The following is a 26,619-nucleotide window of genomic DNA, read 5'->3' as shown; positions in this document are numbered from 1 at the left end:
AGCATTTTTGCAAGTACACTTTATTTGATTCCTCACAATTGCAAGTTAAACCCATTTACTACTTATTGAATACTTATTTATGCCCACTACATGCTTTACAAATACCAAGTCACTTACCCTCATAATAAACCTAATAAAGTATGTACCATTATTATTCCCATTTTAAAAATGGAAACCATATAGGGTGTTGCCTTCTATGATTTCCAGTTGTTGTTCTCTGAAATATATTCCACTTCTTCGATTTGCAGTTTAAGAGAAATCCAAGTAATGCAAGCATGATACAGATATATACAACTCAGTACAAACTGCCTTTTCTACTCTTAAGTGTCCTCAACATTACATCATCATCTCTTTCCTGCCACGTAAGAGATGTTTCTCCCTGTGCCTACTGCATACCACCCTGCTCCCCATACTTTCTCTAAAAGGTTAAGTGCAATTAACCTTTTGATGTTCTTTGATCCTCCTTCCTATTTTATTCCTTTCTATTTTAAGAATAATTGAAAATAAATTGCAGTTCTTTGCTTAGACTTGGTCATTTAATTTCTAGTGGACCATTCAACCTCTTTTCATGGAAAACTTCAAATACAATTTAAACTTTTTGCTTTTACTTTTTCAAAGTGCCAAAGGACGGACATTTTCGTAATGTAGAAGATATGTGTTCAAATCTCATTTATAAGTCAGTTAACTGAGAGCATTCATTATTTAACCTCTTTGAGCCTATTACTTCAGCAAAGAAAAATAGCACCTCCATCACAGAATAGTTGAAATTATAAAGCCCAGCTCAGTGCCTTACTGTAGACACATATATTATATACTGACTCCCTCTTCTCTTACTAATGTGCTAACATAGTACTGCCATCATTCTCTAGAGCAGCTGTTTCAAAACCCATCAGTAGCAGTGTCTCATCGAATTCAATAACTTTATATTTTGCTCATTTCTTACTTTTGACCATATTTGAAACTATCTACTAAAGCAATCCCTCTCAATAACATGTCTATATCCTAGGAAATTTTCATGTAATGCTTACCTACCTTTTTCTAAGCTCCATAAGGACAAGTGGTATATTATGTCTATACCACTGTACCCTTGAGCAACAACTACAGTGTCTGACTAGTAAACGGTACTACTAATATATTTTGAGTGAAATATTGACCCTATAAAATATCAGAACCATCACTTTCTTATTAAGAATTTTTTAAAATTCTGGAAAACCAAAATTGATGCTATTAGAATTAAGTATTATTCATATTTTGAGAATTCTGGCTTTAACAAAAATTTAAGTCAACAATCATCTTAGCAAAACCATTACACATTTATCCTACCTCTAATGTATATAGAAAAAAACATAGTTGCAGGAAAAAATCGTAAGTACATTGTTGTAGGTTTCCTTCTAAACAAAGTGATTAATAATATAAAATAGTGCTCGCTTCGGCAGCACATATACTAAAACTGGAACGATAAAGATTAGCATGGCCCCTGCGCAAGGATGACACGCAAATTCGTGAAGCGTTCCATATTTTTTCTTACTTTTCATGGAAAAAAGAAGTCACTTACAAAAGAAAAAAAATTGTTGTATTATTAGTTGAAACTTAACTAAGTCTGTGTCAAGGTAGAACTGAGTTGTTCAATACAGTAGCCACTAGTCACATATGACTATTTAAATCTAACTTTTAATAATTAAAAAAAATATATAAAATAGTTTAAAAAGTCTAATAAGCAGAGGTATTACATCAATCAATTTATTATAAGGTGCTGAAACAGTTATTTTTCAACAGCATTGCACTGCAGAGCCACTTCAACACAGTTTACATAAGCTTTTAAAAATTAGAAAAATAAAAATTATCGTATTATGTATCTAAATACGTAAAAAGCTTATTGAAAGTAATGGTCATTTTATATACCAAGATGCTAAAAATACAACAACTCATAATCTTTATCTTTCTGTTATGAGGCATTACTACAAGTGTTCAAAAGCACTTTGTTCAGGGAAATAAATGTTTCACTGTTATTTCCCATTGGTCATAATTAAAATTAGTATTTGAAAGCCTTAGCATGTCCCTGTTATGTACAAAGGAAAAAGATATAGGTTCTCCTTTTTAAGTCTTTTTAAGTGTTAAACTAAGCTATGAGAGCACCAGTTCTGGAAGGTTAGGATTCTAAGTACAGGCACAGCTCAGAGATACTATGAGTTTGTTCCCAGATCACTGCAATAAACTTAGTATCACAAAAAAGTGAGTCACAATGAATTTCTGGTTTCCCAGTGCATATAAAAGTTATGTTTATACTATACTGTAGTCTGTGAAGTGTGCAATAGCATTATGTCTAAAAAACAGTGTACGTAATTTAATTAAAAACGTGGCTAAAGACTGCTAAACATTACCTGAGCTTTCAGTGAGCCGTAATCTTTTTGCAATAGTAACAACATCAAAGATCACTAATCACAGATCACCATAACAAATATAATAATGAGGTTAGCTATTCTGGAGTGGCAATTGACACGTGTAGAAAGATTAAACCAAGATGAATAGTAAAGATCCTTGAACACCATTCTAAGGTTTTATGTGTCAACTTATTAAGACAATAAGGAGCTTCTAAAGGTTTCATAGAGCTGTGACATGTTCTAGATTTGGTTTTTGAAAGACATCTTTAAGAATGAGATGGGCTGGGTGACAGACACACCAGACAAAACTACCCTGTAACATTCTGCTACAGACTGAATGTTTGTGTCCTCCCAAAATTCTTATGCAAAACCGAATACCCAATGTTATGACATTATGAGGTAGCGGCCTTTGGGAGGTGACGTTATGAAGGTGCAGCTTTCATCAATACGATTAATGCCCATATGAAAGAAGTCTCAGAAGACCCCTTGGTCCATTCCCCTATGTGAGGACACAGTGAAGAGACAGCAAACTATAAATGAGGAAGCAGGTCCTCACCAGACACCAAATTTGCTGACACCTTGATCTTGAACTTCCCAGCTTCCAACACTGTGAGAAGTAAATTTCTATTGTTTATAAGCCACCCAGTCTATGGTATTGTTATAGCAGCCGAATGGACTAAGACACAGTCTAAGAAATGACTGAACAATGTTATGGGGTCCATCAATTTTTTTTTTTCCCAAAATAATAACAAGATATTTTTTGCCTTTTCCACTGTGACATTTGCACTAATAGTGCAAAAGCAATGGTGGTGTACAAGTGCTGGCATCTCCTTATTACAAATCAAGGTAGTGGCAACTGAACCTCCCTATTATCTACTGTATTCTTCACTGGCATTTGTAGTATGCACTTGCAGTAAAAAGAAAGAAAAAAAAAGAAACCCTGCCTAAGGATGTCTTTGATAAAGCCAGTAAAAACTATTAAATTTATTAAATCTAGTCCCTTGAGTAATATTAGAGTAATATTATTGACTAGTAATATTAAATCTAGTCCCTTCAGCAATATTCTGTGCAACAAAATGGGCAGTATGCATAAATCACTTCTGATACTTTATAGTTCAATGACTGTGTCAAGGAAGACACCTGTGTGATTGAGTGTGAGCTCACCTAATTGCTTTTGCCATGAAACATCATCTTTACCTGAAAGAACAAGTGACAAACCATGGTTGTTCAGACTTGGGTATTTGGTAGAACACTTTCATGGAAAATGAGTAAGGTTTATCACTTCAAGGAAAACAAATTTGTTGCCAATAATAAAATTTGAGCTTTCAAGAGAAAATTAAATTTTGGAAAACCTGAACACACCATTGTGAACCTGACAGCTTCCTAACACTTTAAAAGGGTTTACCGATGAGATGTGTGGCGATATTACCAAGTCATTTTTTGATCTTGTGTAACAAAATGTGTCAACATTTGAAAACTTGCATAATGCAATAAATCAATCATTTTCCAAACCACCAATGCATAACTGTACAAAAGCATGCCTGGGAAAAAGATCCATCAAGGTGTAAGAAAGATCAACAGATTTTAAAGTAGCAAAATATAAAAGGTTCACTATTATGGTTTCAGATTCCATATTACTACTACCTTTTAAGAAAGTACTCTTGTTAAGTCTGGTATTATATCAAAGAATACTATTCCCAATTACCTGAAAAGACTATAAAATTACTTTTCCTTCTTCTCACTATATATTTGTGTAAGATTTTCTACATATATTAACTAAAATATATTGCAATAAGTTGAATGCAGAATCCTGTACACGTCTTCTAGTAAGCCAAAGGTTAAAGAGATTTGCAAAGGTTTAAAACAAAGCGATTCTTTTAATTTTTCTGGAAAAGTTTTGTTTCAAAGCTAAGTTAATACAAATGGGTTTACTACTGTTATTTCAGATGATGGTTTCAAATTTTATTACGGCCAACACTGATAGATATAACCCACATAAACAAAAGCTCATCGGAGTACTCAAATTTTCTACAAGTATAGAGGTCTTAATACCAGCAAGTTTGAGAGCCACTGGGCTAGAGAGACCCTTACAAACTTATACAGGAATGTCATGTGAAAAAAAAAATACACTGGTCCTTTTAAATTGCCTAGTCTTACTCTAGGTAGGATAAAGAATAATTGGTACTATCATGTGGTTTGTCCAATAATACAAAGAACAATCTCATAAAAGGTAACAAGTTGTCATCTGCAAATATTCAAGCTTTAGATGGTAATCTGCAGGCTGCATGATGACATTCCATGTTCAAACTCTCAGGAGTCCGGTGAAAAGTCAGAACTAGAATTCAAGTTAAAAGTTTCAAGTCCAGTGTTCTTTCCATAGTACTAATTCATTTCAGTGCTCAAATCCCAGTGGCTTCCTCCTAAGCCTGGATTTTTGGGGGTTTTAAAGTATCAATCATCCATGTCTTTTCTTCATTTATATATGTGTGAACACTTATTCTCATACTCTGCTAATAGCAGTAGTTACCAAAACCACTTTAACCAGGAGCTAATTAGGTTAAGAGATAAGCAGATGTGATAGAGAAATTATCTTTGTCTAAGCTACAACTTACTACCAAAAAGCAATCAATCTAATAACCTGTGCCTAGAAGATGAGGGAGTCCTCCTCCTCCTAGAACGTGATCTTGATCTCGAGTGCCTTCGTTTTTCTTCCTTCTTATCTGGATTTAAAAGAAAAGGAATTTGGCTTTAGACATCGTCAAGCAGGAAGATTATTCCCATTCAGGAGTTATTCTTAGAATTTATTACCTTAATTTTCAGCTTTAATACAAAATTCTTAAATTCAGGCAGCTAAAGGTTCCTTTGACTATTTCATTTGCCAGACTTAGGAGGCTGTCAAGTGTCATCCATAAAACAATCTATGAAAATCATTACCTTTCTCATTCTTTACCCTTTAGAGATTTCTAAATCATGAGTCCCTTTTTCCATTCCTAGGTTCTACTTCCCCAAATATAGCTACCATTCACCCAGATTAAAACGCTAATCTTTACATGTTTATGTATTAATAGCATCTCCCCAACCAGTACATAAGTGTAAAATATGTTTAAAAAATACGTTTACAATAAAAATATAAACATTTAAAATTGTTGGTCCAGCAAAATGTTCTTTCATTCATCACTTAGCTCTATGCTCCTTTCCTAAGAAGTGTCTCATTCATTAACTCTCTTCACTATACTGCTGGGACAGAACTGGATTTTACTAATCTAGCTTTTTTTTAAATCTGTCTGTCCTTCTTCTTCCTCACTCATTTTCAACTGTGTAAGTGCAGAGAGCAGAGCTAGAAACATCTGTCATCATTTCCTAGTTTTAAAATAACACATAAACTCCTTAACTTACTCCTTTAACTTAGGACATAATGAAAGAGAAATCCAGCCATTGCATTCTTCGTATATGGACTATCAAAGTGAGACTGAGTTCCTCTTTTACATTTAGATCATTTCATTAATAGGATTCAATTTATTGTGAATGTCATTATTAATAAATTAACAAAAATCTTGGGGCAAAAAAAAAATTCATAAAGAAACCAATTTTAGTCATTTCAGTTATGAGTTTTCAATGAAAACAGAAATGGTGTTCTGGCTTTGGAGTCGTACAGGTCCAGTTGTCTATCAAAATTTCCTACTGCTTGCCATGTGACCTTGGGCTAATTGTTTAATAATTTGTTGATTAAATGAGATAATACACATAAAGCATCTGGTATTAATTTATCCATTATACTTAACAATTATTTGCCTAATACTATATATAATAAAAACCATCCCATTTATTAAGAAATAGAGTGAAAAAATAAATAAAACATTGTTTTTAATGGGAAAAAAAAAATCAGGACCAAAGATCAAAATACATGCAGGAAGCCGGGCTTCCCTGGTGGCGCAGTGGTTGAGAGTCCGCCTGCCGATGCAGGGGACACAGGTTCGTGCCCCGGTCCGGGAAGATCCCACATGCCGCGGAGCGGCTGGGCCCGTGAGCCATGGCCGCTGAGCCTGCGCGTCCGTAGCCTGTGCTCCGCAACAGGAGAGGCCACAACAGTGAGAGGCCCGCGTACCGCAAAAAAAAAAAAAAAAAAAAAAAAAAATACATGCAGGAAAACAATGGGACAACCATTCATTTCATCTCAAAAAGACAATCTGCAAAGAATAATACATTTGCTTTTCTTTAAACAAATGGCATAAACAGAAGATCTTTAGTAGGTTTTCTTGGTCAAATAAAAGACTGAAATCAATTAGGCTACCCCAACTTATGCAAACATAAATGATTAAAAAACCACCAAAAAAAAAAACCTCATAAATTAAAAACCACCAAAATATCACATGAAGCATTAGGTAATCCTAGGCACTAATGTTTCCGAATGAGGAATTCTTTGTTTAGCGAGTGGGAGGTGCTTGTACACTGTAGGATGTTTAGTATACCCCTGGCCCTCTGCCTACCGGATGCATCTGGTACCAGCATGACAACTAAGTGTCTCCAGGTATTTCCAAATATGCCTGGGTAACAACTCTTACCCATACCACCCACCCACTCCCAAATGAGAATCACTGCACTAAATGATCTTTTATCAAAATATGGGAAATAAAATTTAAAAAATGACTGAAGTATTATTCAACTAATTTCCAAACATAATTGCATAAACCTATTTTACCTGGTTCTATAGCAGCAGAAATTAGGGACTGTGCTTCTCGTACTCTCTTCATGGCTTCCTCTATTTCTTTACTAGAGGTATCTGATTTCAGACTTGGTGAAACAAGACCAGCAGCTACATGATTCAACCTGGAACAGAACCAAGAATTGCATCTGAAATATTTAAAAATGTACAACAGCATTTCAAATAAACACATGTTCCTATCTTCATTTTAGTAAGATACTCCTTGAAAAAAAGGGGGGGGAACTCCACAATTTTGATAAAATTATATGTAATATATATATATAGTATAGTAAGCTTTGGATATTTACAATGGCACCTGCATTTTAAAAGACTCAGAGATATGTGGAATAAGAAAAAAAAATCTATTTAATTTTGCTCAACATCCATGAACTTTCTATACACATTTTGGCAAATGTTAGTACATGGGAATATGCTGATGCTAAAGATTTTTGATTAACAGAATCTTCCTTAATATGATTTAAAAACTTTCTAAATCATAATTTTGTTGGGGAAGATAATTACTTTTAAGCTTGCAGATGGGGAGAAACTGAGGCAGAAGCCAATGGCACACCAAAATTACTTACGAAATTCCTGAATAGAAAGGCTAAAGATACACCTTAAGGGTTTATAAAAGTAAAAAAATACTGTAGACACCAAGTTGAGGCTGGTAGTTATTTGTGGGTAGAGTGGGAAATGTAAACAAGAATAAGTACACAGGGAGTTTTTAGAAACTGTATTAGTGTTTGGTTTTTTTTGCAGTAGGCGGGCCTCTCACTGTTGTGGCCTCTCCCATTGCGGAGCACAGGCTCCGGACACGCAGGCTCAGCGGCCATGGCTCATGGGCCCAGCCGCTCCGCGGCATGTGGGATCCTCCCAGACCGGGGCACGAACCAGTGTCCCCTGCATTGGCAGGCAGACTCTCAACCACTGCACCACCAGGGAAGCCCCTAAAAACTGTGTTAGTGATATTTTTATAAGCAGGGTGGTAGACACTTGGATTTTATCTGGTAATTTTTAAGAAAAAAATGCCACTAACTACTATAATCAAATGAGTCTGTCCTGCCTCCCCCACATGCTCTCCCACTTATTGACAGTGACTTTCACCAAGTTAAGAAGAAGAAGCATTAAGCTCAGATTTGATATACTAAGAAATTACCAATGAAAATATCTCATGAATTTGTGATATATCAAGTAGGAAATATAAATTACAGCATGAAGAAAACTTTTCAAAGCCCCTAAAAAGACGTTGACTATTATTATGTGACATGTATTACTCCTTTACTCTGGGCTAGTGTTTCCCTCACTTCTGTCTTCCTCTTATTCATCCCCTAGGGCAGTGGTCCCCAACCTTCCTGGCCCCAGGGACCAGTTCTGTGGAAGACAATTTTTCCATGGACGGACAGGGGTATGTGCGTGTGGGGGGATGGTCCAGGCGTAATGCGAGTGATGGGGAGCAGCAGATGAAGCTTCACTCGCTCACCTGCCACTCACCTCCTGCTGTGCGGCCCGGTTCCTAACAGGCTGCTGTGGACCGGTATGCGCCGCAGCCTGGGGGTTGGGGACCCTTGCCCTAGGGCTTAGCCTCTCTGATCTTTGAACTAAGTTCTCCTCCTTGTAATAAGTTCCCATAGCACCTCTGTACTTCCTTTAGTTGGATGCACATGCTTTACTATAGTTAAATAGTGTCTCCCTTTCTGAGTATAGTAGTAGTCAGTGTAATTTTTTAAATGAATCAACTAAAGACAACACAGCTCTTTACTTGTCATCCTGGTTTAACCTATTTACAATGATTTTCAAAGACCAATAATTATTCCAAAACAAAACCCTTTATAGATGGGCTTACCTCTGGATTTTTTCTCCTTGTTTCTAGAAAACAGGATTACATATTGCATGCCTTGAGAAAACTTTCTTTTAGCTATCAAAAATAAAATACCTGTTCTCTAGATATTAGTATATCTCTATCACCAATGGAAACAGAAGAAAAAAATCCTTACTTGGGATCAACAGTACTCATAAGTTTCAGCAACTGATCTGCTGCAAGAGACTGGAAAAACAAAAAAATAGCAATGAGAACACACAGAACAATAAATGATTACTATTTTAATTTTTTTAGTATGTTGAAATGTCCTAGAACAATCTGGCAAACCTACAGAAACTAACATATCCCAAGCACAACAATGACCAATAGAAATATAATGCCAGCCAAATATGTCATATTAAGTTTTCTAGTCACAACATTAAAAAAGTAAACAGGTGACATTAGTGACTGTAGTACTGGATACCCAGAGCTGCTTTATCAGGTAAATAATGAAATTATGAAGCTGAACAGTCCAGATTTTACAGAATAATGACCTCCTCCTTATTTTAAGACTTTCTAAGGGAAAGTAACATTTTAAGGAAACATGTAAAACAAAACTCAATGTGCTTAGTCAGTATAATAATCAAAAGAATTCCATAAAGGACTTCAGGAAAAAGTTTAGCCAAATCGCAATGAGGGAAAACAAAAATTTCCAAGTGAGTAGATGACAAGAGAATAAATTATGAACACACATTCCTATCATTTCATGACTTTATTTTGACTTCATAACATATTGATGTGGTGTTGGCTTCCTGTGAAACTCATCTACTTTGAACTTTATCAAATGAGAAATTCTTTGATGGGCAAGGGGCCAATAATGCAGTGACCTTTTAAATCTCTCATTAACAAGTTTACATAAGAAAAAATTACTACAATATATAAGTCAGTTAACTCCTGCTCTTGAAATGCAAAGTAACATTTAATGAAGTAATTTTTTTAATTACAAAAATGAGTTCAGAGTTGAAGGGTATTAAGTTATACCTGAGAGTTCAAGTTTGCTCCAGGAAGCCCAAGTGCAGCAAGGGCAGGATCAAGAGTAGGAGCTCCCAAAGCAGCCAATGGAACAGCGCCAATCTGTGAAATTTCAAATTTTATTTATTTAAAATCTTGTTTCTGTTTCTTATACTGTGGGGGTTGGGGGAGTGTGTCAATTTTTATTTCCTCTAAAGGCCAGATAATAACTAGTTTAAGTCTGTAGGCTGTGTGGACTCCAGTGCAACTACTTAACTATGCCATTGTAGATCAAAAACAGTCAGAGACAATACATAAATAAGTGGCCATAATTGTGTTCCAATAAAAATTAACAGATAACGGGGGTCTGGCCCAAGAGCTATAGCTTGCCTACCCCTGCTATAACATGATGGCCTCATTTTTCACTCATCACAGCACATTTATCTCTAAAATCAGAATTTAGAAAAAATGCAAAGATTTTCACACATTCTTGTGCCATTTATAAATATTTACTGCTTCTTAGCTCCAAATCCATTGTTTGTTGTCCTACTGCGTGATACTGAAGGCAGCACCCTTATAAGCATTTCTCCTTTGACAGCTGGCACGATGTTAAGCTTTACTTTTAGGGGGAGCTGGAAATACCTTTAGGGGGAGCTGGAAGGGCACTGACTGTGGAAGGGATTCTTTATAGTTCTTTTGTCTCCTTTCTGATTCTTATTGCAGTGCCACATGGGACACTCAGTGGCCTTCACCTCAGTGAGTTTCAGTGCCATCCTCTTAGGCAGCTTCCTAGCAAGTTCCGTGGTACTCCAGAGAACTTTCTACTGTATCTAACTTTTTGAAGGAGGTCTGAATCTTAGCCTTGAGGGGGAAGATGCGCCCCCTCACCTACATGTGTTTCTTTCTTGTGTTTTCTTCCTTAGCTTAGAAGTAGAGGTTGCTTCCTACACCTGCGATTCTGGTACTCATTAGAGTTCCCTTAGTAATCTCCTGTTACTAATTAGTAATTCCTTATACTAGAACTTTTCTCCTTCGAATTACGGTATGGTTCTGTCTCCTGCCTGACATAATTCTGATTAGTCAGTTTAATGCACACAAACCAAGCAAAATCTTGTAACTTTGGAGGCCGCTGACCTTCTCTACAAGCACTGTGCTGAAATTTCTCCTAGTTTCATTATTATTTAGTAAAAATAAGTTACCAAGCTTCCTGCACTGTAACTGTTTACTGAGTTAAAACACTGTTAATACAGTTGATCCTTGAACAACATGGGGGCTAGGGGTGCTGACTCCTCATGCAGTCGAAAATACACCTGTAACTTTACAGTGAGCCCTCCATATCTGCTGGTCCACATACTTGGATCATGCAGTACTATAATATGTATTAGTAGAAAAAAATCCTTATTTTTTTATATATATATATATATATATATATATATATATATATATATATATAAAAATGGACCAAACAGTTCAAATTCATGTTGTTCGAGGTTCAACTGTACTATTATAAAAATGGTTTAGTTAATACACAATTTTGTACATCAAAGGCATCTACAAATTACCCAGATCTTTGAATTCATCTTTATTTTAAGCCACCTACTTAACTTAAAGCCCAAGAGCAAGATAACAGCGCATGAAGAAAAAAAAAAAAGTCTGAACTTCACCTTAATTTTCTTTTGTAGTTCAAATGAACTACTATTTTAAACATGTGTAACAGAAATCTTATGCCTCCTGACTTACGGGCTATTTTGAGAGCCAGTGACAAAACGATACAAGATATTTACAATTCTCAGAATGTTCTTAAAACGCAAACTACCACTTTAATATTTTTGATTACAATACAATACTACAGCCTTCTACAATGCTCTGACCACGTGATAACAGTATACGAACCAGAATCACAACAGCACTCAAAAAGCACAAATATATTTCCATTCTTTAAGAATTCAACAGAACTAATACCTGGGTAAGTGGGTTAGGAGTAGGCAGGAGTCCACCACCAGGCAGAAGACCTGCCACTGCGTTAGCTGGTGCCAACAGAGACAAAGCCTTAGTCTCATCAGGAATAACTCCTGCAGAGAAACATCCATGCATTAGAACACACTCTTTTGCAAGACAGAAAACACACAAAAACACCCAGAAAATGTCTCCCTGATACACCACCTGAGTTTGTTGAAAGTATTTATGTTCGCTAAAATATAAAGCTTGATTTCTATGATTATTTATCATTAATTTTATGTCAGAATGAAACTTCAATGTGTGAAAATCTGTATCCTTTTTCTCTACAAATGGTTAAGTTTCTAGAGTAAAAAAAAAATAGCACAATACACACTACTTTTTTGTTAACACTGCCAAGATTTCATCACCTGTACTCGATTTTTAAGTCATGAACCAAACGTAAGCAAGCACAGTCGGTTCTCCAGGGGTGTGCTCTCAACTTTCAAAAGCTGTTTTATGAACAACGACTCGTGTCGGCTGCTTCACTATAAAGCACACAGAAAAATCAAGATACACAAGACAAAAAAAGTTTGATTTAGGGGTTAATAATATGGTACAGTTACTATGATTTTCTTTTACACCTACCATACAAATTTTGTAAAAATTAAGAGAAGAAAAGTATGTAAAGGAAATATTCTGTTGGAATCAAGCGTAGGGCTTTTGCTGACTCATGAAAATGAATGTTTCTGAAGGTCTCTGAATACACACAGGATGTGTGTGTGGGAGTGAGTGAGAGAGAAAGAGAGAGAGAATAAGTAAAACAACATGGCACATTCCTTACCTGTATAGTAAAATGCCTTATGTTCCAACATGTGCCATGCTAACCATACCAAAAATGCTGCTACATAGTGTCAGTTGAAAAGCTAGCTTAGCCAAACTCCTAAAGCCAAAAACAACATGTATGTCTGTTTTTAAAGCCTAATCTGTGTATTCAGATAAAATCTAAGGGCCCTAAGACAAATATTTATGTAGACAATTTAAATTCTATCCAACAGCAAAAGCCCTATACAGATGGATTAATCTGTTAATGTGCCCAAGCCCCCAAAATGAGAGTTCAATAATACAATTAAACTACATATTTGCAAATACCAGTAGTATTTCTGTAATACATATTAAGAAACTGCATCTCATCATAAAACATACAATATGTACAGGGCACTTAAGAGAAACTGGATAAGCTGCAGAAGAAAACTGTTGGGTGGTATTTTCAGCAGGGCCTGGTATATAGTTCAGGCTGAACCAGGGAAAAGAACTGTAAAACACAACAACAAAAAAGAAAAACCACTGTTAAATAAAGGTAATGGTTCCTTCCACCTAAACTGAGAAGTGCCGATAATATAAACAAATGTATACTACACAGCACTGTTATCTTGCTTGTGTCAGAGCTGTCATCAATTTAGATACCAAGAGTTATGGAGGGGGGAGGGGGGGAGAAGATCATTTAGATATAGGGCATTAATGCATCATTATTAACAAACCTACAAAGATTATGGGATAATTTTGCATGCAAAATTATGTCTCAAGAGGATAATATTAAGTATCAACATCTTACTAAAATTAGTGCATTTGCAACATTTCTGGCAAACTAAAATCCTCTTGAATTTATTGTGAGACACCTGATAGAAGATCTGCATCCATTAAAAAAAAAGTCATGCATCTGATCCTCTGATTAAAAAAAGACTATTTAAAAATAAAACTACAATTTAAAAATAGCAATGAGGCCCCTCACCAGTTAATTTTCATGCGTCAAGAGTATTTTTTTTTACTGCTGCTTTGATAGAACCATGAAATACTGCATGAATGTGTAGAAACGAAAGAAAAAGAAACAGACAAAAGAAACAAACATTAACCAAGGAACCTAAATAATCCCCAAATCCATTACTATTAAGAGTTCCTTCCAAATCCAGCTATCTCAGTTTTACCAGTTAAGACTATTCCTTACCGTAGACTTTGTGTCTATTGTTCTAAAACACTGACCAAGAACCAACACCAAAGCTTAAGAGCTAAAACCAGGGTGAATGGTGACAAAGGGATTGAGTACATCAGATATTTAGTGGACATAACATTAATACAGCATACCATACCAAAAATTACAGTAATACACTAATAGATTCTGGAACTAAATATTTCTGTAATTCTATATATGTACTCTCTAAATATTTCACTTTCAAAACAGATCCAGAAAAATTATTATGGTCTAAAAATATTTATGAAAGCCAGTTATATGATATACTGTATTATGTTCAGGGCTTGGGAACTATAATACTTAGCCAATAAGAATTCTTTAAATTAAAAGGCTAACTAATGTTTTGTAAATTACTCACATGATTTGACCCTTGTTCCAAAAGCTATGTTCTACATTTTACTTATCCTAAATTTGAATTCTGTAAATTTTCTCTTGGTGATAAGTCTTATCCTACAACAGGCACACTGATATAAAAGAAAATGCTTAATCAAAACATACTAACTCATAAGTTTATCAGCATATATATATTTTAAAACCTTAGAATTGGGCTCATACACTTTAATATCACGGACATAGATTTACTGTTATTATATAGCATGCCTTAACCCAACTATGAATGCAATTTAATTTCTTTAGAAAACCACAGAGGCAATTTTTCTAAGTTTTAAGGACTAGACATTTCACAACTTTTACAAGGAATGGTGTAAATGTTCACATCGGTATTCAAAGATCTAAGATAGCATCTAAAGTTAACAATATCAAGATTCTGCTTCCACTGACCAGTTCACTAAGGAAAGGGGAAAGCATTTATATCCCGGTCAGCATATATGTTAATAAAATCCAGTAGTTGTAACATATTTCAGTGACTTCTTTGACTCAAATTTATAGTTACCAAAAAGCAAATAAAGTAGCAGTACATTGGGAACAAACTAATATATGTCTTAGAAAATTTTACAAAATGGAATTAATAGAGTGCTGTCTTGTCACAGTGGCTTTTTTAGATCCAAAAACCCTGCTCATTATTTTTCTGCCAAATTACTTTAACAGCCTAAAATGTAAAAAGAGAGAAAAATGTAGTTAACAAATGGTTACACCAGGAAAACACCTGGGGGACTTGAGTGCTTGCTGGCCTTTAGTTAATGTCTAGAATCCCCTGTAGCTGCAGAGGACCCACTGTTTTTCAGTCATCTGGAAGAGTTTTGCATTTGCCTTCTCCACTACAAAAATCACACACACAAATAACAGAGAGAAGAATTTATTATTTAGAGATATTCTAGAAAATATAGCAAGAATGAACAAGAAAATCTGGCATAAAAACAAAACACCCAGTGCCCATCTGGCACCTAAGCTATAGGAAATCTTGAACTTTCATAAAAACCAAAATCATTGCGACCCTTGGTATACTGAAATTCAATGTGGGATATATTTTTTAAAGTTATCAGTGAGAAGAATCACTAAGAGGAATCACTAAGGAATAAAACCAACCTGGTCACATTTATTCAAAACAGAAACAACATCATGCATTTATTTGAAGGTTTCTGTGTAAATGTGCATGGCGTGAACTGTTCACCTTCAGGACATTTTCATAAAACAACATTAAATTAACTAAGTAGATATTAGGGATATGGTTTTAATGAACTTAAAAATACTTTAAAATAATGCAAAAGGTTAAATATCTTATAAAAACAGACCTGATTTTGAGTTTTTAAGTTAAAAAGAAAGCCTTCAAGTAAAAATATGGACCACAGTATAACAAGGGTTTCAAAATGTTAATAGCTTAGATTTTTAACATGCTACTAATGCTCACTCTAAAACTACACTGAGGTAGATGGTCATCATAGGATGCCCACATAGGTAGTTAAACAAAGCACAAACCTTCTGCATATGGTACGACTATCAAAGCTCTGTCAACGAATACAGTGTTTGTCAGATGCTGTGCCACAACTGCTGAGTCCGGATCATGGAACTTAACAAAGCAGACTCGGGATGAGACTGGCAAAGGCGAATCACTAAAAAATAAACAGATAACATAAAAGAAGAGAAAAATATCAGCTAAAACAGAAATGAATGATTCACAAATGACACTTGCATTCCAAAAGTAAAAGAGGCAGATAAAAATACATAACTGCACACATATTAGTTAACCAGTTCAAAGATACATGACATTTCCAATAAAGTACTACCCACAGAACTGACCGTAGCAAACTGCACCTAGACAAAAACAATCACTGTTTAAATTTACAATGCATCAAGTTACAAACAGCTTGAAACTATAAAGTCTCAGAGTTTGAACAGGTCACAAAAATGTCAACATTTATTTCATAATAACAATACCAGCCATTTAAAAATACAGGTAACAAATTAGTTTTGGCTTAGACAAAACTTTTTCATTATGGCTACCTTTTCAGAGTTAAAAACAAAACCATTCCATTTTAGGGACATACGAATATTGTGGTAAAGTACACCTATTTGACAATGAGTTTTCTTGATCTGCTACTAAATGCCCTGTCCTCCTAAACCTACAGCATATTAAAACTCCCAGGCATTATAAATAGTTAAGGCTCTCCCACTAGAGCACTTTCACAGAGAAAAAGAAAATTAAGCACACATGGGAATAATACTACACCCCGCCCCCCAATTAGGCAAAATTTCAGTAAGCAAAGTGTCGCTCCCCTCGGCAATTGCGTTCTTATATAAAACAAAAACAAGTTGCTACAGTGCAAGCAATGGTAGCTTAAAGATAAGATTAGAAAAAGAGCAGAGTTTTTGCTGTTTTTTAAAAATATAAGATGGTTAAATTTCAGCCACTAAACTCTCTGTGAAAGGGAAAGATTAAATAAACAAAGGCAGGGGTTGCCTTAACACCAAACCAAAAGCTATTTGAAAATCAATACCGTAAGGCAGTAGTAATCATGTCATCCCTGGTTTATATTAGAATCATGGCGGGAGTTGGCGGGGGGTTGCAGAACTACAATTACATCAAGATCTCTGATGAATGAAGAACTGAGTGCTGCCTTCTTTAATTCTCCCTGACAATTTTAATATGCACCCAGGGTTCAAAGCAAAGCTGTCAATGTATGTATCACAGATATCAAAATGGACTTAAGCCATCTTGTTACAGAAGTTTACTGCAAAATGTTTTTGAAAGGATACAATGTTTTTTCAGTGTAAAGCATCACTGGTCTAAATTAACAATGTTGCACCCAGTATACTGAAAAGAATGCTGTTTCATTAGTTTTAGTACTAAAGCTATATAGCTCTTCGTATTTCTTCCCTGACATCCACATTCTTACCACTAAATTAAAAAGCTCTTTAAACGCTATCATTTTATGTTCTTAACATCTAACACAATGCCTTGGCAGGTAGTGAGCACTTAAATTTCTTAAAAAGTGACCTCTACCATTTCTTTGATATCATCTATTGTCATTTAACTAAAAGAAAAAGATAATGACTATCAAATATTAGGTTTTTAAAGAATATAAACATAACACTTCTTTTAAAAAAATTAGGGGGCTTCCCTGGTGGCGCAGTGGTTAAAAATCCACCTGCCAATGCAGGGGACACGGGTTCAAGCCCTGATCCGGGGAAGATCCCACATGCCACAGAGCAACTAAGCCTGTGTGCCACAACTGCTGAGCCTGTGCTCTAGAGCCCGTGAGTCATAACTACTGAAGCTTGGGCGCCTAGAGCCCGTGTTCCGCAACAAGAGAAGCCACCGCAATGAGAAGCCTGTGCACTGCAACAAAGAGTAGCCCCCGCTCGCCGCAACTAGAGAAGGCCCGTGCGCAGCAACAGAGACCCAACACAGCCAAAAAATAAAATTTTTTTAAAAAAATTAGGAAAGTATGCCTACATTCTCCCAATGTATTTCTATTTACTTGGCGATCTTAAATAATTCACATTTTTTCTACCCACTCATGTCTGTGCAACATTAGTTGGCTATATCAAACCTGTAAGTGGTGGTGAAGTAAAGATAAAATACAAACAATTTAAATATCATGGAAAAGAGAGTCACAGTAAGACAACTCAGAAGGACAAATAATTAATTTCTCTCCACTTTAAATGGTCTTGTTTAAAACCATTGCTATTTGGTCCCACAAGTATACTGTCATACTTTCTCAGTTAAAATTAATAAAAGAGATGCTAAGATAAAGAATTGATACTGGAAATTAATTTTCATACCCTAGAATTTTGTGCAAGTACCACTGCTACAAATAAGACTGTCTTTACTCCTTATCTTGAAAAATTAATATAGAAGAGAGTGCAGCTGAAAAGAACTGAGGAGCAAGACTGGTGGTGATACTGTCTCTACTTTCTTAAGAGTGACCTCTAAGGGTTTTTTTCAGAATCTTCTGGGATGCACACATAAAATTCAGATTACTCTTCTCCATCTCAAGCCCACTGAATCTGAGAATCCCTTTTTTTTACGGGAAGGCTCTGATTCTTAACAAGATCCGCAGCTTATACTCGTGCCTGCTAAAGTAGAACTGCTGGTTTGGGTCAGATGTTCTTTCAACCCCCAACTTAATACTGAGCTAACCATTTCTGAGCAGAGAATTTTGAGCTTATAAACAATGCATCTCCTAAACCCTGCAAAACAGCAAGTGTGTGGCAAAGCTAACAACTCTGTTGACCTCATATGCCCTTTCCATCATGTGCTCTTATTCAGTTCTAAAGAAATACAGTAAATTGCTGCATTTATTTAAAAAAATTTTAAAGGTAAACTATGTTCTTTCCCTTACCTAACTATACTAAGTTACTTATATGATCATTAAAGTATCTCTTTTTGGTCGCTGAAAAGTTAGTAATGAATTTATCTGGAGTGTTATAAGTAGCCTTCAGTTACTGCATAACTGGCATATGCATCTCAAGGATCATTACCTGATAAGGACCCCTGTTACATTCTCCACTCTGAAATCCCACTAAAATCAAACATTTGAAGAATACCTACCAGGCGTAAAAGAATGATTCCACTCACAAGTTGTTTGGCTAAATCAAGGAAATTCTGATCAAATGGCAAAAAAGAATCAAAACATTGGGGTTTGAATAATAGTTCTGACACTAGTAGAGGGGCTTGCGTATATAGAACCTATGTGAATTTCAGTTCACTCATTTGTAAAACGGTAAAATACCTTCTTATTCTGAATATGAAAGGACTGAGCAAGATAAAATAGGAAAGCATTTAGCATACAAAAGACAAACCATGTTGAATTTTCAATATGCATTTTAAGAAAAACCAGAATCAAAGTAACCTTTTCTTTTAAAAAGGAAGAATGAGGGAACACTGACATGCTTTCAGATAGCTGTAGGTAGGGCTATCATACTGAAGAGAGGGATAGGATACTATTTCCTGTGAAGATTGTATTATCACTGGGTGAAATTATAAGCCAGCAATTTCTGGCTTAAAGGAACCAAGATATAGATGGTTCAATAATGAAACAAAGGGAGACACCTTCTTGAGGAGGTTGTCAGTGAAATGTCTGGCATAATCCCAGATCCCAGGAATTTTCCCCCCAAACAGGCATGTAGAACTGAAATTAGTTTCAGCAGGTATGTGTTGGGGCTCAGTCATGTAAGTTCTTTAAAAATGCCCCTAGAGGGCTTCCCTGGTGGCGCAGTGGTTGAGAGTCCGCCTGCCCATGCAGGGAACGCGGGTTCATGCCCTGGTCCAGGAAGATCCCACATGCCGGGGAGCGGCTGGGCCCGTGAGCCATGGCCGCTGAGCCTGAGCGTCCGGAGCCTGTGCTCCGCAGCGGGAGAGGCCACAGCAGTGAGAGGCCCGCGTACCGCAAAAAAAAAAAAAAAAATTTAAAAAATTAAAAAAATAAATGCCCCTAGAGTGATGTTGATGACCCCAAGGGATCTCATTCTAGAAGAAGGGGGGAAGTCAAACTTCTAAGTTGGTGAATGGTGCTACACAGAAAAAGCAGTTAAATGAATAGAGAAGGCAGGGAGCAGGGGTGTTGTATTTTTATATAGTGTGATTAGGTGACATTTGAGCAACAAAAGAAAGCAAGTCCGTCACGGGCATATCTAGGATAAGAGTTCCAGGTGGATAAGAATACCTTTTGGGAGAAATACACACATACCCATTAAAAGAAAAAAAAAAAAAATCAAACACCAAATGTGTTTACAATCAATAGAATTTTAAGTGATCCGAGTTAATTCAATCTTATTCTACGAATAAGAGTAAATTTTTGGAGTATTTTTGGAATGATGAACCCCTTTTAGACTGCTAGGGATTCCATAGCACATTATCCCCAGCAAACTGTTAAAAACTGTAGTGAGCTTTAAAGAAATTGTCAATAAAGTATTTCCAAATTGTGCAGGTCAGATTAGCTACTGAGGCTTAAATTAGTTAAAAAAACAACAAAAACAACAAAGTTAAAATGAACAAAAGCATCTACATTCACACTATTCAAACTGGAAAGGCCACTAGCAGTGTAACATTCACTATATTGTTACCTTATGCATTTTCAGAAGAGAAAATGATCTGTATGTGGGAGCATATATGAAGGAGTCAAAGAGAAAAAGTGTGTCAATATTTATCTATTCCTCCCAATATAGGGGAAAGAATCCTCTTAATGCATAGCACCCCAGATCATGTTACCTGGTGCACAAAACTCTCCTGGTTATAATGGAACCACTCCTTTGACTACAAATCAAAAGCCAGACTCTGTTCCATCATGACTCCCTCTAAGATATGGACCATGTGTTAGGTAAAAGATCCAGTAAACTTCCCACACTTCTTTGTCATCTTTTTATAAAAGTATCATAAAAAGAACACTTTCGAAATAAAAGCATTTTACAGTCAGCACCTATAAAGAAGTTCTTAATGACCTGCTGGACCAGAAATAATTTTTTCATAAATAAATCCAGTATCTCACATACTTTGAGAAACAACATGATTACAATCAAGTCATCGATAATAATCAGATGTGTCACTTTTATTTTCTGCCATTTTACTGTTTATTAATTTCACTAATAATTTAACAAAGGGTATGTTGTGAGAAGATAACAGCAAAACATCTGTAAGTTTCTATTATGAAAGCTATTTGTCCTTCATTGTCAAAGCAAATTTCTGTTCAAAATAACTGTAACAAAAACATGTTTGTTCCCAGACTTCTACACTTCATGTAAATTACTCTGAAATCTCCGTCCACATGTATATTCCCTCAAAATTAAAGACAACACAACACTTGCAAACAATAATCATCTGAAAATACTTCAAGTAGAAAGTGATGAAATACAGTAATACTTAAATACCGCAGTATGATCAACTTCCATTAATTATTTGAGAAGTGTACAGAGGTTAACGATTTATTACATCCACAACGGTGGCTTCCTTGAGGATTCCAATTTCCTGTTTAGAACTTAAGTGACATCATAAAACTTTTACGGTACAGCGGGTACTGAGTACCCACTGACAGTAAAATCTGAATTTTCACTTTTCCCAAAGAGCACTGGACTGTTTTATTATTTCAAATTTTTGCTCTAATATTTATCACATTTTGTCATAGCTTAATTTTTTTCTTTACAATTACTGCACTCATTCAATACTTTTGTGATACAAATAAGAAATGACAGTAGGATAAAAACAAAAACCACATACCCCAAATTAAAAAGTTTAACATTCTACAGAATTCCTTCTGAAGAACAATTCTGAAATATAAATATGTACATTATTTAAACAAAGGAAAACCCAAGGTTTCAGCTATAACTCATTCTCTCATTTTAAAAACTACTCAGGCTCACTGAATTAACTGTCCAAACGAGTATTAACTCTGAATTATGTTCACTGGGTCAGAATCACTGAACAATATTTAGCATTAAGTGAACAACAGCCTATAAAGTTCAATATCAAATTAACAGAGATGAATATTTTTGTTACTTTCCAAAGAATTCAAACATTTGTTTTTTATAAAGAAATTAACCTATATACAAAATACATCCAGTGGGCAGTTTGTCTTGATTTAAGTGCCCAAAGAACGACCACGCTGGCACAATTTAAGGAAAAAGAAAAAAAAAAGATTAGAAGCGTCTCCTAATCCCCCAAAACCCTGGCCCTGCCTCTCTGCATTATTAATAGGCCTAATGCACAGATTGCTTGCATAAGTAAACGCAATAGCCAACCTCAACTAAAGCAGACCAGCCCAGGGAAGCATGAACAAGGGCCTGCAGGAAATGCTGTGCGTTAGGCCCAGGATGAGGAGGAGTTAGCAAAAACCGTGATGGTGGACGATACTCACTCAGGCGGGAAGAGGCGCAGTTCGTCGATCTTCCCTAGGAAACCGAAGAGGGTCCGCATCTGCTCAGAGCTAGCGCTCGGGGAGACATTAGTCACCTGGATTACCTCGGTGCCGCCGCCTCCGCCGCCGCCGCCGCCGCCCCCCGGCCCGCCGCTGGGGCCCGGGCCCGCAGTGCTGGGGACGATGGTAGTGTTGCTCATGGCGCTGCTCGCGTACTCGCTCCTGCTTTAACACATCAAACACACAACAAACAGTGAGAGGGAGGGGGAAGAGGAACCGGTTCGCCGGAGAGGGGACAGGACGGTGTCCGAAGCTGCAGCCGCTGCTGCCGTCGCCGCCGTTTCTCCGCCCCGCCGGTCGCCGCGGGGAACGAAGAGGCCGCGCGATCTCGACACCACGAGAAAACAAACGGCCTCCCCCACCTCGTTCCAACCACCTTACTCTCGGCCCGAGCTCCCCACAATGCCTTGCGGCGCAAGGGCGCGTCACCCTCGGCTCCGCCCCGTGCCGGCCCAGCAAGCCTCACTCACAGCAGGAGAAACTCGAGGGCCCGCGGTCTCGTGAAAGGAGTCATCTCCATCCCTCTCTGCTCCCTTTTTTTTTTAAAGACAAGAAAAGTGGAAGGCGTTAACTTTTTTTTTTTTTAAAGCAAGCCTCCACTCCCCGGCAAAAAACTGCATGCACACTTTAGCAACTATTCTTATTAAAAATGCCCACGATATTTATTTCTTTGTACAGAGTATCTTCTACAGATCTGTCCAGTTACTAATGAAATTTACACCCTAGCTATCAAGATTTTCCTCCCTACCACTATAAAATTTTCTAAATCTTTACACACACCTTTGTAACACTGAATTTGTGACGAATTTGCTTTCCCACTAAAATCTTAAAATATATTTTAATGTTACACTCACTAGTGCTTTATAAGCTAATTTCACAAATTCACTCTTTTACACTTGATCTTAGTCAAAAGGCCTAGAAGCGATACAAATTCATTTTAAAGAACATTTTACAGTACCTAAATATGTACAAGTATGTGATCTAAAATTTCTACAGAAAAACCTGCTTTACATGCATATTCTTGCTTAAAATAATTTTGAAGCTTTTGATCATAAAAAGATCCTTGCCTAATTTTTCAACCTCATGTGAATTATTCTCCCACTTTCATCCAGTGTTATCCAATGACTTGCAGTTCCCAAACCTGACAAAATCTTTTATTTCACAGTGCCTTTACACAAATTATTAATGACCTCCCTCATTTTATCTAACTGCTATCCCCCATAGGGCCTTCCTTGCCTCACTGACACAACTGCAAGCAGAGTTAGGGTTTCCTTCTCGCCACTCAACAACAGAGATACATATATTTGTTATACTGACATGTCCCCCACAAAGCCCTGAGTTTTCTGGGTCAGTTTAGGACCTAGCACAATGTCTGTCACATAGTCAATGCCCAATAAATGTGCTGAACACATGCACAAATATGTCTTAATGACTGTCATTTATTCTAAGACAACTGTTAAAAAATTTACTTGATCCTAAATATTTCTGGAGGCCAAAACCTGAGGACGTATACAATATTTTCTTTAGTAAATACTTCTATGGAATAATGTAACTGAGAGTGTAATTTGTTAGAGATTAGAAACTAAAGTTACTGAGAGCCAATTGGCTAGGTTTTCTTACTAGTTACGTCATTTCTGCTAGTTCTCATACAAAGGGATGGGTAGGTTGAATATACACCTAGCAAAATTACAAATTACAATTAACTGCATGTCATTCATAAATGTGTACCTGTGAATATAAAAGATGCCAGATAATTAATTTTCTTATTTTGAATCAGACATATGTCACTGTCAAATACAGATTCTTAACAGTTTGATAAAGTTAATTAGTATATCAGTACCCACAAAATGAAGGCCTCCACAGTAGCCCAGCCCACGTAACAAATCTAAACCTAAGTCAGCCAGCACTTACAGGAAACACCTGTCAAGGAAACCTAACAGCAAATCGCAATCTTCCAACTCAGTTTTAGCTAGATTACCGTGCCCTAGAATATAGGACCTGCTAGCCTTATGAAGAAATTCTCCACCTCTTGGCCAATGCTTCTTCTAATTCTTTATAAAACTCCCTCTTGCCCAAAATCCCTTGTGAAGAGTGCTCCATGCTTGCCAGGCACTGTACTCTCCCAATCCATGGATTGTTTTCCTTTGAATAAATGGCATCAAACATCTTACTAAATTGTTTCAGTTTTGTCACTTGATACGTTTAACTCTTATTAGAAGTGGCTATGATGTTCTATGACAAAAGGGCAAATAATACAGGGGCAGGGTTCATGCCTGTCTTTTTTTTTTTTTAATGTTAACATCTTTTTATTCTCTGTGGTGGATACACAGAAATCTTTCCTATTATTCCACACTTTTCTGTATGTTTGACATATTACATAATTAAAATTACAAATTCAAGCCAAAGAAAAACATAGTTCTGTGATAAGATAAATCTTTTAAGTCCTCAGAAACCAGGTTATACATAAAAACTTACTGAACACACAAATAGATGGTGCTTCCATATGGAGAAACAGTGGCAAAAAAAAAATCGTTCTAATAAGGAGGATTTCTGAATATTTTACTTTCAAATCATCTAGCAGCTAAAAAAAAATACTGGACTTACAGCCAGAAGACTGGCTTAAAATAAAATACTACCTTGTTATTAATTAAGTGTGATTTGAGGAAATTTCACTTCACTTCTAAGAACCTACTTCAGTCAAAAGCTGAGTGAGGAGCTGAATCATAATTTTGAAGATCCTTTTAGGTCTAATAAATAGATTAAATAACTAGGTACCTACCTTGTGTTATTATTGTCTGTTTCCCATAGAAATGAAATAGCTAAAGGCAAATAACTAATATATGAAAGCAAATAAATGTATCCAATCTATACTAGTATTAAATCACTTTAGGTTTATTTAGGCTCCCAATTGAACAAGACTATAAAAAGTACAGAACCTAGACACAAGTATCATGCCTGTCTTATTTACTTTAACCCCAGTATCATGAAAATGTTAAAAAAAAAAAAAAGCCTCACAAATTCCTTCAAATATTATTATGCCCCTGCTATGTTTCAGGATTTTCCTAGCCCCTAGAAATACAGCAGAGAAAAAAGATAGGCAATGTTCTGATCTCATGAAACGCCAGGTTCGGTATGGCAAACTCTCAATACAAAAACAAAGACGTAAGGGAGTAATGTGCTGTGATGAAAATAAACCAGGATAGGAAATGGGGGAGAAGGTGTTATCTGAGCTGAAACTTTATTAAAAGGAGGAAGCAAAGCAATCCAAGCAGAGGAAATAGCCGATTAGAAAGGTACTCAGGGTGAGAATAAGTTTGAAGCTTTCAAGGAAAGTAGGAAGACCATTTTCTTTGTTGATTAAAAGCTTTACAGTTTATATTTCAGAGAGAGACTTATAAGAAAATCCTGTATCATGTGGAAAGTGAAGTGAAAGAAGCATGCACAGGGAAGAGCCACCTGCTTATTTTTGGGAGTGGGTTTGGGAAGGCTTCCAGTTATATTTGAATGAAAATTATTACCAACCTCACTAATGGTTGATGCTATTTCCAAAGCAAAAAGTAACCTGTCATTTTGGCCTCTTTAGTCATATTATGGCCTATTAGTCATGTTTGGCCTATACATGCATATTATAGTGCATAATTTCTGATAGGCTTTTGAAATATGAAAAATAAGATTCCCGATAGTAGTGCCCTATTGCTAACAGGTGGGGAACTGCTACTACCACCACACTTCTAAGAAAAATTTAAAGAGGTGCTTGATATTGGAAAGAAAGTCTCTCAAAGAATATTAGAGAATACTACTTTATGCAAATCCTCAAAACAGTACCAATCCTATCAGTTATAATGAACAAGCTTTAGTTCTTTCCAGTATCAAGGTTCTAAAAGATCTCATGTATAAAAGAATGAAACTACACCCCTATCTTATACCACTCACAAAAATTAATTTGAAATGGACTAAAGACTTAAATGTAACACCTGAAACAATAAAACTCCTAGAAGAAAACATAGGAAAAACGTTCCCTGATGTAGGACTTGGGAACGATATTTTGAAAGTCGAAAGCATAAGCAACAAAATTAAAAATAAACAAGTGGGACTACATCAAACTAAAAAGCTTCTGTACAGCAAAGAAAACCATCAACAAAATGAAAAGACAACCTATGGAATAGGAGAAAATATGTACAAACCATATATCTGATAAGGGGTTAATAACTAAAATATACAGGGAACTCCAAAACACCTCACATCTGTTTGAATGACTAGCATTAAAAAGGCAAGAGATAACAAAAGTTGAGGAGGACGTGGAGAAAAGGGAACCCTTGGGCACTACTGGTAGGAATGTAAATTGGTGCAGCCACTATGGAAACAGAAACACCATGTTGAGATGTCTGTATCCCCATGTTCATAGCAGCATTATATACAATAGCCAAGACATGGAAAGTGTCCATCGATGGATG

General features: G+C 36.2%; 1 protein-coding gene and 1 non-coding gene across 5 annotated transcripts in view; one reads left to right on the top strand and one right to left on the bottom strand.

Annotated features, from left to right (window-relative positions):
• SRSF11 (serine and arginine rich splicing factor 11) overlaps positions 1–26,619 on the bottom strand; it is a 54,495-nt gene that overhangs the window by 18,997 nt on the left and 8,879 nt on the right. For 2 of the 4 annotated variants that reach the window (XM_060023786.1, XM_060023792.1), the window contains exons 1-8: positions 22,636–22,698; positions 22,106–22,327; positions 15,732–15,865; positions 11,855–11,964; positions 9,923–10,015; positions 9,078–9,127; positions 7,081–7,208; positions 5,020–5,101 (exon numbers count right to left, since the gene is read on the bottom strand). In XM_060023786.1, the coding sequence (XP_059879769.1) occupies positions 5,020–5,101; positions 7,081–7,208; positions 9,078–9,127; positions 9,923–10,015; positions 11,855–11,964; positions 15,732–15,865; positions 22,106–22,327; positions 22,636–22,685 (869 nt within the window). In that variant the 5' untranslated portion in view covers positions 22,686–22,698. Of the gene's footprint in view, positions 1–5,019; positions 5,102–7,080; positions 7,209–9,077; positions 9,128–9,922; positions 10,016–11,854; positions 11,965–15,731; positions 15,866–22,105; positions 22,328–22,635; positions 22,699–26,619 lie in introns of those variants that run through there. The other 2 variants (XM_060023794.1, XM_060023799.1) reach the window with 1 other exon arrangement.
• On the top strand, positions 1,421–1,522 carry LOC132416108 (U6 spliceosomal RNA). The gene has a single exon (XR_009517467.1). It is a non-coding gene; the product is annotated as a U6 spliceosomal RNA (small nuclear RNA).

This window comes from Delphinus delphis, chromosome 1 (genome assembly GCF_949987515.2).
Source record: "Delphinus delphis chromosome 1, mDelDel1.2, whole genome shotgun sequence".
Classification (NCBI taxonomy): Eukaryota; Metazoa; Chordata; class Mammalia; order Artiodactyla; family Delphinidae; genus Delphinus; species Delphinus delphis.
The sequence above is the reverse complement of the archived record's forward strand: the minus strand, read 5'-3'. Positions and strand labels throughout refer to the sequence as shown.